This window comes from Microcaecilia unicolor, chromosome 2 (assembly GCF_901765095.1).
Source record: "Microcaecilia unicolor chromosome 2, aMicUni1.1, whole genome shotgun sequence".
In the NCBI taxonomy this organism is placed as follows: Eukaryota; Metazoa; Chordata; class Amphibia; order Gymnophiona; family Siphonopidae; genus Microcaecilia; species Microcaecilia unicolor.
In genome coordinates, this window is record NC_044032.1 from 352465989 (window position 1) to 352479215 (window position 13227).

Genomic DNA, 13227 nt, shown 5'->3' on the forward strand with positions numbered 1-13227 from the left:
CTGAAACAAATGGAAAGATAAGCTTTAACCTAATACTGTGAACCAAATGAAAATGGTAGCCTATTTTATTCTTTCTGGTCAACAGAATATTGTAAATAAATTATACAGAAGGGGTAAAAAAAAAAAAAACCACAAACACCCTGTCCATCTGTCTGGAGACAAAATAGCTCTAAAACGTTCACAAAAATTGGACCAAATTTGGTATTGGGGGGGGGGGGGGGGGGGGGGGGGGGGATCTGACTCTAAAGATGGTCCACAATGAACCAGAAGCTCCACAGAAATGCAGCCTTCCCATAAATGGCCCAATGCATGCCTAACAAGAAAGTTTCAGCTACTGCAGCAAAGAAACATTGATCCACTAAAACATAACTGTTAGGGAACTGCTCCTTTCACCTGTACTTCTCTTCTCTGTCACAAGCACACAGCGATGACACAGATATATACACACATGATCCGTTCTGAAGATATGCTGTACTTTGCCGAGGTCTACATTTTTTTGGATCATCAGATAAATTCCTTTAATTAAATAAAAATACAAATGACAAATACAGACCTACGTGTGGTGTGGTTGGAAGTTATTCCGTAAGACATGATCCACATGTTTTCTACCATGAACTCCACTCACCTCACCTTTGCTGCCACATATCTATGCCTGTTGGGCTAGCCACTTCTACTGCAAAACCTAATAAATGAATCATATAGCTTTAATGATTGCAATGTACTGTATGTTGTTACCTAGTAGTGGAGAAACACTAGTAGGTGACAACAGTGGTACCCTGTGGTTTAAATGTAACATGAATTCTTTGAAATCTGATGACAGTGACATTTAATGGTTGGATCAGGGATGTCAAACATATGGCCTGCAGGCAACTTTTAGTCCACTGCAGCCCTTTATCTTCCCACTGCCCTTGTAAAACATTCTTTTTAAGCACCCTGTATCCTCCATGCTGCCGCATCTTGCCATGAACAGAAAGTGGCAGTGGCTTGAGTGCAAAGGTTTAAAGGCTCTGCAGCCAGTGCTGAGATACTTGTTTTACTGATTCTGCAGGACACAGGCACACTGGTGCAGGAGGTGCGAGGATGAGGACAGGAGAAGGGAATGCTGGATTGTACAGAGGTGGTGCAAGGAAAAGGGGATTTGCTGGACAAAAGAGAGGAAAAAATAAGGAGACGGAGGCAAGACGCTTGAGAGACTTTTTGCAGTAAAGAGGGTGAGCCTGGGAAGCTGATAGAGAATGGATGAGTGAATGACTCTGGAGAGAAGAGGCAGTGACAGAGTGAAAATTGGCACAGAGAAATAAGATGAACATAAAAAAGGTGAAAGAAAAGATGAGCATGGATGTGAAGGACTGAATGGTTGATCAAAGGATGGTCAGAGTAAAAGACTCTGGCATGAAGAAAAAATGGAATAAGTATGTTGTGGTAACAGAGAAGTGGTGAATTTGGGAAAGTGAAGCCTAGGGGTGAGGGATTAGACAGACAGATGAGCCGAGAAGAGATGAGAATGAGAGAGGAGATTTGATTTGGGGAGATTGGATGAGCATGGGAGAGGGTGAGAGAAAGGGGTTGAATCTGGGGGAGGACTGCACCTAGATGGCAGGATGAGTCTGAAAAGCCTGAGGGAGGGGGGAAGGGGTTAAGGTGGGAAAAGAGATTATCAAGAGGAGAGGATAAGGGAAAAGGTTGTAAAGGCCCTCCATTCCCCTACTAATAGCCCATCACCTTTAATATATAAACCCATGAGAATACTCAATTTATGTGAGTTTGGTGGATTTGGGTGGCTGTTAAGAAGAAGTAGATGACTATATGTGTGTAGTTGGGGTCTGTGTAAGCAAGTGAGGGTTATATGGGGGCGGCTGAGCTCCTGTGATTCCTGTATAAGGGAGGTGCATTCAGGCCCCAGCATTACTATTAGCAACTGCAACATTCCCCGCACAAGCCATCCCCCAAATCCAAGACAGGCTCTCCCAGTCAACTGGTCTACTTACAACATATTTTTATTGACATTGTGGCCCGACATTAAAATGGAGTTTGATACCCCTGGGTTAGATGAAATATCAAAGTGTGGTTTCATTTTTATTATACTTTCCAAACCAAAGGAGTGATTAGATAGGCAGACAGATATACAGACATATATACAGGGCTTAATCTGTAGACAAACAAACACAGAAACAGAGAAAATGATGACAGGTAAAGGCCATATGGCCTATCCGGTCTGCCCATCCATAACTATTTACTATCCCTTCCTCTCCCTAAGTTTCTACATACTTGTCCCATGCTTTCTTGATTTCAAAAACAGTCCAACTCCACCAGGAGGCAGTTCCATGCATCCACTGCCCCTACCATAAAGTAGTATTTCCTTAGACTACTTCTGAGTTTATTGCCTTTCATCTTTATCCCAGCTTTATTGATGGTGTGCACATGAAGCCTTTACCTCAAACAAGAGTGGACACAAAGTAAAAAAAATAGATGACACTCGTCTCAATGAAATTATCCCTTGACAAGTACAGTTGCATTTGCTTAGTGTCCAAATGCATGAAGAACTACTTCAAACAAACATATAAACAAACTTCCTTCAATGGAGATTTTTATATTAAAAACATGACCATGTTGAAGTGTATGGGTTTATTTTAGAAACAAGTTTGTAAATGTGGTGACTTGAAACTGAACCTTACAAAATTTCAACTAGAACTCTTCCCATTACACAACCACAGATGGGCAACGTTCTATTGAAGATTTTGGCACAAATGTTACACTTTTTGTATTTTTTCTCATCTTTCTGAATTTGTAGTATTCTAAGTGTTCATTTAGATTCATACACACAAGAACTCACGATACGATACTGAGTATGAAACTCAAATGCCATGAAACCAAAAAACTGAAATACTTGAAGTATATGCATACTTCATTTGCTAGGCAATTGTTTTAGTCAGAATACTATTAACAGTTCTACATTCATAATTTGTAGATGAGAAAAACACAAAACATCCTACTGACCACAGGAGACAAGTATACTAAACAAATGCATTTTGAATTATCTGTATTTTCAATACTTCTTAGTTTCAGACATGTAACATGCAGCACAGCAGCATACTTCCTTGAACAATTTTTAATCAAAGTACTTACATCTTCAGCTTTTGAACCTTGTTCTTGTAAAGATTTCTGAAGTTCATCAACCTGGGAATGCACTTCAAGAAGTCTCTGATTTACTAACCTAGAAATCAGATACAGAATGTTAATTTTAACCACCTATCAGGGAAGAGAGAAGTTATCCATCCTTCTATTTCAATTTTCTAAGTTGACCTGTTTCAATGATCTCCTTAATCATGCTCTGCAGGAGGACTTGCTAAACTGGGGAGCTGGGTATCTAAAACAACAAACTAAATTTACCAAAGAAAAGTGCAAGGTGACACATATAGGGAAAAATAATCCTAACTATATGAGTACCTTATTAGAAGTTATTCCTCAGCAAATGCATGCTGGATTCACTGCGGACAAAACATTGAAATCTTCAGTTCAGTGTGCAGCCAAGAAAAGCAAACAGAAGATAAATTATTTGGAAAAGGACAGAACATAAAACTGGAAATTTAATAATGCCTCTATCAATCCATGGCTTGAGCACACTGAGCACCCTGAGCAGTTCTGCTCTGCAATGGTTGAAGAAAATAAGTCCATTTATGCTCAAAACTAAGTACCTATCTGTAAATTAGCAAAGTATGTCCCATCATAATGTATACTGGACTTCTGCACAGTTCTTTCAGAAACCAATATTTCAGAGGCACGAGGCAGTAAGTTCATTGCAGAGAAACCAAGAAAGAAAAATGATTTTTCCATTTTCCTACAAATCAGCCAGAATGGAGTTACTTCCTTCTGCCATTTCAGGGCAAAGTTCTGGTACCACACTGAAAAAAATGATATTACAGAACTAGAAAGGATGCAAAGTAAAGCAACAAAAAACAAAGACTGACCATGACTTAATAGGGTGGTCAGGTGCAAACAGTTGAAAAGCATATATGAAAGAATCAGCAGAAAAGCAAATGCTACATACCTGTAGAAGGTATTCTCCGAGGACAGCAGGCTGATTGTTCTCACTGATGGGTGACGTCCACGGCACCCCCTCCAACCGGAATCTTCACTAGCAAAGACGTTTGCTAGCCCTCGCGCGCCCATGCGCACCGCGCGACCGTCTTCCCGCCCGAACCGGCTCGTGTTCGTCAGTCCCGTATGTAGCAAGACAAATACAAGGGAAGACACAACTCCAAAGGGGAGGCGGGCGGGTTTGTGAGAACAATCAGCCTGCTGTCCTCGGAGAATACCTTCTACAGGTATGTAGCATTCGCTTTCTCCGAGGACAAGCAGGCTGCTTGTTCTCACTGATGGGGTATCCCTAGCCCCCAGGCTCACTCAAAACAACAAACATGGTCAATTGGGCCTCGCAACGGCGAGGACATAACTGAGATTGACCTAACAACTTATCCAACTAACTGAGAGTGTAGCCTGGAACAGAATAAAAAATGGGCCTAGGGGGGTGGAGTTGGATTCTAAACCCCAAACAGATTCTGAAGCACCGACTGCCCGAACCGACTGTCGCGTCGGGTATCCTGCTGCAGGCAGTAATGAGATGTGAATGTGTGGACAGATGACCACGTCGCAGCCTTGCAGATCTCTTCAATAGTGGCTGACTTCAAGTGGGCCACTGATGCTACCATGGCTCTAACATTGTGAGCCGTGACATGACCCTCAAGAGCCAGCCCAGCCTGGGCATAAGTGAAGGAAATGCCGTCTGCTAGCCAATTTGATAAGGTGCGTTTCCCCACAGTCACTCCCCTCCTGTTGGGATCAAAAGAAACAAACATTTGGGCGGACTGTCTGTTGGGCTGTGTCCACGCCAGATAGAAGGCCAATGCTCTCTTGCAGTCCAATGTGTGCAGCTGACGTTCAGCAGGGCAGGAATGCGGTCGGGGAAAGAATGTTGGCAAGACAATTGACTGGTTCAGATGGAACTCCGACACCACCTTCGGCAAGAATTTAGGGTGAGTGCGGAGGACTACTCTATTATGATGAAATTTGGTGTAAGGAGCATGGGCTACCAGGGCCTGGAGCTCACTGACTCTACGAGCTGAAGTTACTGCCACCAAGAAAATGACCTTCCAGGTCAAGTACTTCAGATGGCAGGAATCCAGTGGCTCAAAAGGAGGTTTCATCAGCTGGGTGAGAACGACATTGAGATCCCATGACACTGTAGGAGGTTTGATGGGGGTTTGAAGGTAGTCAAGCAGGGTCTGTGTAGGACAAGAGCGAGGATCTAAGGCCTTGCTGTCACACCAGATGGCAAACCTCCTCCATAAAAAGAAGTAACTCCTCTTAGTGGAATCTTTCCTGGAAGCAAGCAAGACACGGGAGACACCCTCCGACAGACCCAAAGAGGCAATGTCTATGCTCTCAACATCCAGGCCGTGAGAGCCAGAGACCGGAGGTTGGGATGCAGAAGCGCCCCTTCGTTCTGGGTGATGAGGGTCGGAAAACACTCCAATCTCCACGGTTCTTCGGAGGACAACTCCAGAAGAAGAGGGAACCAGATCTGACGCAGCCAAAAAGGAGCAATCAGAATCATGGTGCCTCGGTCTTGCTTGAGTTTCAACAAAGTCTTCCCCACCAGAGGTATGGGAGGATAAGCATACAGCAGGCCTTCCCCCCAATCCAGGAGGAAGGCATCCGATGCCAGTCGGCCGTGGGCCTGAAGTCTGGAACAGAACTGAGGGACCTTGTGGTTGGTTTGAGATGCGAAGAGATCTACCAAGGGGGTGCTCCACACTTGGAAGATCCGGCACACTACTCTGGAGTTGAGCAACCACTCGTGAGGTTGCATAATCCTGCTCAACCTGTCGGCCAGACTGTTGTTTACTCCTGCCAGATATGTGGCTTGGAGAAAGATGCCGTAACGGCGAGCCCACAGCCACATGCTGACGGCTTCCTGACACAGGGGGCGAGATCCGGTGCCCCCCTGCTTGTTGATGTAATACATGGCAACCTGGTTGTCTGTCTGAATTTGGATAATTTGGTGGGACAGCCGATCTCTGAAAGCCTTCAGAGCATTCCAGACCGCTCGTAACTCCAGGAGATTGATCTGTAGACCTTGTTCCTGGAGGTACCAGCTCCCTTGGGTGTGAAGCCCATCGACATGAGCTCGCCACCCCAGGAGAGACGCATCCGTAGTCAGCACTTTTTGTGGCTGAGGAATTTGGAAAGGGCATCCCAGAGTCAAATTGGACCAAATCGTCCACCAGTGCAGGGATTCGAGAAAACACGTCCTCTAGATCCCCAGCAGCCTGAAACCACTGGGAAGCTAGGGTCCATTGAACAGATCGCATGCGAAGACGAGCCATGGGAGTCACATGAACTGTGGAGGCCATGTGGTCAAGCAATCTCAACATCTGCCGAGCTGTGATCTGCTGGGACGCTCGCACCCGGGAGACAAGGGACAACAGATTGTTGGCCCTTGTCTCCGGAAGATAGGCGCGAGCCGTGCGAGAATCCAGCAGAGCTCCTATGAATTTGAGTCTCTGTACTGGGAGAAGATGGGACTTTGGATAATTTATCACAAATCCCAGTAGCTCCAGGAGTCGAATAGTCATCTGCATGGACTGTAGAGCTCCTGCCTTGGATGTGATCTTTACCAGCCAATCGTCGAGATAAGGGAACACGTGCACTCCAAGCCTGCGGAGCGTTGCTGCTACCACAGCCAGGCACTTCGTGAACACCATGGGCGCGGAGGCGAGCCCAAAGGGTAGCACACAGTACTGGAAGTGATGTGTTCCCAGATGGAATCGGAGATACTGTCTGTGAGCTGGCAGTATCGGAATATGCGTGTAAGCATCCTTTAAGTCCAGAGAGCATAGCCAATCTCTTTCCTGAATCACGGAAAGAAGGGTGCCCAGGTAGGGTTACCATTCGTCCGGATTTCCCCGGACATGTCCTCTTTTTGAGGGCATGTCCGGGGCGTCCGGCGGATTTTGCCTGCACCCACGTTTGTCCGGATTTCTGGACAAACGTCGGCGCGGGTGCGGGCAGGCGCGTGCGTGTGGGCAAGCGATCGGCGCCGTGGTAACCCTACTCCCGTCCCCTCCCCTTCCTTACCATGTTCCCTGGTGGTCTAGTGACGTCTTCGAGGCAGGAAAGAGCCCCCTCTTTCCTGCCTGGAGCGCTGCCTCCCCTGTCTATCATCCTCCTCGGTCTGGCTGGGGATTCAAAATGGCCGCCGAGAGTTGAACTCTCGCGAGGCCACTTCAACTCTCGGTGGCCATTTTGAATCTCCAGCCAGACCGAGGAGGATGCAGCAGGCAAGGACAGGCAGCGCTCCGGGCAGGAAAGAGGGGGCTCTTTCCTGCCCCGAAGAGAAGACCCTACTAGACCACCAGGGCTAGATAGTAAGTGAGGGGGGGACCCATGTGACGGGGGGCGGGGAATAGAGGGGCGGAACGAGGACCCGAAGGGGGCGTGGCGGGGGCGGGGTAGGGGCGTGACATGTGTCCTCTTTTTCAGAGGACACAAAATGGTAACCCTATGCCCAGGGAAAGCATCCTGAACTTTTCCTTGACCAGATATTTGTTCAGGGCCCTTAGGTCTAGGATGGGACGCATCCCCCCTGTTTTCTTTTCCACAAGGAAGTACCTGGAATAGAATCCCAGCCCCTCTTGCCCCGGTGGCACGGGCTCGACCGCATTGGCGCTGAGAAGGGCGGAGAGTTCCTCTGCAAGTACCTGCTTGTGCTGGAAGCTGAACGACTGAGCTCCCGGTGGGCAATTTGGAGGCATGGAGGCCAAATTGAGGGCGTATCCTTGCCGAACTATTTGAAGAACCCAACGGTCGGAGGTTATAAGAGGCCACCTTTGGTGAAAAACTTTCAACCTCCCCCCGACCGACAGATCGCCCGGCACGGACACTTTGATATCGGCTATGCTCTGCTGGAGCCAGTCAAAAGCTCGCCCCCTGCTTCTGCTGGGGAGCTGTGGGGCCTTGCTGAGGCGCACGCTGCTGATGAGAGCGAGCGCGCTGGGGCTTAGCCTGGGCCGCAGGCTGTCGAGAGGGAGGATTGTACCTACGCTTACCAGAAGAGTAGGGAACAGCCCTCCTTCCCCCATAAAAACGTCTACCTGATGAGGTAGATGCTGAAGGCTGCCGGCGGGAGAATTTGTCGAAAGCATTATCCCACTGGTGGAGCTGTTCTACCACCTGTTTGACTTTTTCCCAAAAAATGTTATCCGCTCAGCAAGGGGAGTCCGCAATCCGCTGCTGGATCCTATTCTCCAGGTCGGAGGCACGCAGCCATGAGAGTCTGCGCATCACCACACCTTGAGCAGCGGCCCTGGACGCAACATCAAAGGTATCAAATACCCCTCTGGCCAGGAATTTCCTACATGCTTCAGCTGCCTGACCACCTCCTGAAACAGCTTGGCTTGCTCAGAAGGGAGCTGGTCCACCAAGTCCGCCAGCTTCCGCACATTGTTCCGTATATGGATGCTCGTGTAGAGCTGGTATGATTGAATCTTGGCCATGAGCATGGAAGAATGATAGGCCTTCCTCCCAAAGGAGTCTAAGGTTCTGGGGTCTTTGCCCGGGGGCGCCGAAGCATGCTCCCTAGAACTCTTAGCCTTCTTCAGGGCCAGATCCAACACACCAGAGTCATGAGGCAACTGAGTGCGCATCAGCTCTGGGTCCCCATGGATCCGATACTGGGATTCTATCTTCTTGGGAATGTGGGGATTAGTTAGTGGCTTGGTCCAGTTCGCAGCGATGTCTTTTTTAGGACATGATGCATGGGTACTGTGGACGCTTCCTTAAGTGGAGAAGGATAGTCCAAGAGCTCAAACATCTCAGCCCTTGGCTCATCCTCCGCGACCACCGGGAAGGGGATGGCCGTAGACATCTCCCGAACAAAGGCCGAGAAAGACAGACTCTCGGGAGGAGAAAGCTGCCTTTCAGGGGAGGGAGTGGGGTCAGAAGGAAGGCCATCAGACTCCTCGTCAGAGAAATATTTGATGTCCTCCTCCGCCTCCCACGAGGCCTCATCATTGGTATCAGACACAAGTTCACGAACCTGTGTCTGAAGCCGCGCCCGTTCCGACTCCGTGGAAACACGGCCACGGTGGGAGCGTCGAGAGGTGGACTCCCTGGCCGGCAGCGGCGAAGCTCCCTCCCCCGACGTAGTCGGGGAGTCCACCTGGGAGGCAGCCGAAGCCGTACCGGGGACCTCACCCCGGGCAAAGGGCCAGTCGTCGCCTCACTCGACGGCACTGGTGGCGCAGGCACCCCCGGTACTGGAGGAGAAGGGAGTAACAGCTCTTCCAGAATGCCAGGAAGAATGGCCCCGAGACTCTCATGCAGAGCAGCTGTGGAGAAAGACTGAGAAGCTGGTGCAGGCGTCGAGGTCAGAATCTGTTCCGGGCACGGAGGCGGTACCGGGCTGTCCAGGGTAGAGCGCACCGACACCTCCTGGATGAAGGGTGAGCGGTCCTCCCGGTGCCGATGCCTGCTGGGTGCCGACTCCCTCGGCGACCCAGAGCTCCCGGTACCAAGTCGGGAAGGTGGCCGGTGACGATGCTTCTTCGACTTCTTCGAGCGAAGCATATCACCGGAGCTCCCCGGTACCGAGGAGGACGTTGAATCCAGACGTCGCTTCCTCGGGGGCGGGGCCGAAGATGGTCGATCCCGGGGAGGCTGTACCGCAGGAGCCCTCAGGGCAGGAGGAGACCTTCCCGAAGGCTCACCGCCACCAGCTGGGGAATGGACAGCCCTCACCTGCACTCCAGACGAAGCACCACCGTCCGACGACATCAGCACCAGCGGGGGTCCCGGTACCACCGACGCCCTCTTTCGAAGTCTCGGTACCGACGACGCAGGAGGAATACACCTTGATGCCGTTGACGCCGATGCAATCCCCGAAGACTTCGGTGCTGCCGATGCACACGACGAATCCTGAGATGCTGTTGCCGTCGAAGCGCCGGAGAACAGAACGTTCCACTGGGCTAATCTCGCTACCCGAGTCCTCTTCTGCAAAAGAGCACAAAGACTACAGGCCTGCGGGCGGTGCCCAGCCCCCCAGACCCGAAACGTGCCTATCAGTGAGCGAGATTATCTGGGCGCACTGGGTGCACTTCTTGAAGCCGCTGGAAGGCTTCGATGACATGGGCGGAAAAATCACGCCGGCGAAATCAAAATTCGCGATGATGACAATAGGCACCGAGAAAAAAAGGGAGAAAAACCCGTACGGGCAGCCAACAAGGCTGCTCCCGAAAGCGAAAGGACACTTACGCTGAGAAAAAGCTAGAAATACAGGAAAAAAGGGAACCTTCCTCTCTTTTTTTTTTAAAAAAAACAAATACAGAAAAGTAGAAACGCGAAAGACGCGCGAGGTCTTCTGAGGGGCACGAAATGGCGGCAAAACACGACCATCCCGAGCGCGGACAAAAGAAGACTGACGAACATGAGCCGGTTCGGGCGGGAAGACGGTCGCGCATGCGCGGTGCGCATGGGCGCGCGAGGGCTAGCAAACGTCTTTGCTAGTGAAGATTCCGATTGGAGGGGGTGCCGTGGACGTCACCCATCAGTGAGAACAAGCAGCCTGCTTGTCCTCGGAGAACCAAAGGAATGGTTATAAGAGAGAAAAGGCACAGGGGATGGGGGGGGGGGGGGGGGGGGGAGAAGTAAGAAGGGAAAAGGAACGGTACAAGGAAGGGCAAGACCAAAGGGAAAGTAGGAGGAGGATCATAGGAGGTGCTAGGTTAGGCAGAGATCAATAGGAGTTTAGGGGCAGATAATGGCAATAGCTTACGAGAAGCAGGTACAGATGGGTCATTATCTTTTGCTTGCCTCTGAAGCTATACTCCCTGTTTATCTCTGCTAATGTCTGTGCCAGCCACCATGCTCCAGGGAGGTGTGCTTTGCCATCATCCTTCCTTTGTGGTAGCACGGTCCAGCTCAGCTCACTTCCTGTGAGCCTGGGCTGTCTCTGCTTACTTGCAGTACCGCAGTGGTAGAAGCTGTTTTAATTGAAGCTGGCACTGCCTGCAGTCAGGAATCGGATGTTGCTGTGCCTCAGCTCCATCAAGAAGTGCTGGTAATCCTAGGGTAGTTAATATCAGGAGTGTATCCGACCTGTTATTTCGGGTGGGCCCCAAGTTAACCCGGGTGGGCCCTTCCCATCCCCACCCCTGTCCATACCTACAGTTTTTTTGTTAAACTTTCTCTCTGCTCCTGCTATAGTCATGCCTCTCCTCCCACCCACCACCCACCCCGGCATCCGCTCCTGTCTTCCCCCCCCCCCCCCCCCCCCCCGGCATCCATTCTTCTGTTTCTCCCCTCTCCAGCATCTGCTCCTCTCTCCCTCCCCAGTCTACTTCCAAGCCATCGCCAGCAGCGATTCCAATAAGAATCTTGCGCCAGCCCTGCAGGCTTCCTTCTACCATTTCCCCACCAGTGAAGAAACAGGAAATTATGTGGTAGAGGGAAGCTGCAAGGCTGGCACAGGTTGCTTACAGGAATCGCTGCCGGTGATAGCTCAAAGGTAGATGGGGGGTGGGGTGGGGAGTTTAGAGAGAGACGGGCAAGCTGCCATGAGGGCAAGAGAGGCATGAGGCACTTGCTTTGGGGGCAACTAGACTGGGTGGGACTGTGCCCACCCAGGCCCACCCTTAGGTATGCCACTGGTTTATATCCAGGAGGCACATTAATGATTTAAAAGAAAATAGAAAATAAAACTGGGCTGCACGCTTTTAGGGGACAGGCATTGGAAGATGTGCCTTTGTGCCAGGGCAGCCCAATATGAGGCACTGCAGGGAGTAGTCCGCTGTTGTACGTTTGGGTGGCAGCCGCAAGATTGGTGAGTTTAATGTACAGGGCTTGCACTTCCAGAGTGACTGGCACCTTCGTGACAGGTATGGGGATATGAGAGAAAAAGGAAAACGTTCTCCAGGAATGAGATGAGACACAAAACCAAAAAAGGAGTGGAGTCCACAAAGCTATATGGAAACCAGGAAGCTCTGCTTCCAGCATTCGATCAAGGCTAGGGAATATGGCATAAATAAAAATCAAAGGACACCATGACAACAGCACAGCCTACCAGGAGGTGGTGACGACATGTATGTCCATGCCATAGCCACATCATTTATGTACACTGCCAGGAAAAGAAGGCTGGCCATGCAATAAGGGCCTGCATGCACACAGAAGTAGCTCAGCTGTGCAAACCCAGTTGGCAAGTATTAGTTTCTTTGAAAAGGTGCTGGTACAATGAAACCTATTGACAGTTTTGTAGTTAAGATGTTAACGACAGGTTGGGCCTCTGTCTTGGAAAGTCCTGGACTGAAGACTCCTGATCACTCACAACTGCTTATCTGTTTATTCAGGGTTCTTGAGAAGGCTTGCTTCAGCAGTTATGTGACTTACCTGTTCCAATGAGTGTCTCTTTAGCTTTGTTGCCTTATGGGTTAGCTCAGATAACCCTTCTGGCCTCTGTTACAAAGATATCACTGATGAGGGCAACCACTTTTTTTTTTCTAAGTGACAAGTCCAAGATCAGTCACTGTGCAAGAGGCCTTGCACTGACACTGTTCCATATTTGCCCTGTACTTAACTTTACAAACTACATCACTGTTTCTGCTCAGAAGACCTGTTATTAATATATGAGAATGAGATCCCGTTATCCCACTTCCAGTTCTCGAAGGTAATAAAATTTAGTCTTGTGGCTATGAGCCTCAATGAGGGCGAATTGTGGAGTGCCGCAGGGATATGTACTGGGGCTGGTGCTATTTAACGTATTTATAAATGATCTGGAAAAAGTTTTATGAGTGAGGTGATTAAATTTGCAGATGACACAAAGCAATTCAAAGTTGTCAAAACACATGTGTATTATGAAAAACTGTAGGAAGACCTTAGGAACCTGGAAGACTGGGTATCCAAATGGCAGATGAAATTTAATGTGGACAAATGCAAATTGATGCACATTGGGAAGAATAATCTGAATCACAGTTACATGATTCTAGGGTCTGCCTTAGGAGTCAGCACTAAAAAAAAAAAAAGATCTAAGTGTCATTGTAGACAATACACTGAAATCTTCTGCCCAGTGTGTGGTGGCGGCCAAAAAAACAGGATGCTAGGAATTATTAAGAAAGGGATGCAAAATAAGACCAAGATTATTATAATGCCTCTGTATCACTCCAAGGTGCAACCTCA

General features: G+C 49.3%; 1 protein-coding gene across 2 annotated transcripts in view; it reads right to left on the bottom strand.

Annotated features, from left to right (window-relative positions):
* HOOK3 (hook microtubule tethering protein 3) overlaps window positions 1-13227 on the bottom strand; it is a 253534-nt gene that overhangs the window by 46557 nt on the left and 193750 nt on the right. For both annotated transcript variants that reach the window (XM_030194473.1, XM_030194474.1), the window contains exon 16: window positions 3127-3214. In XM_030194473.1, the coding sequence (XP_030050333.1) occupies window positions 3127-3214 (88 nt within the window). The remainder of the gene's footprint in view (window positions 1-3126; window positions 3215-13227) is intronic.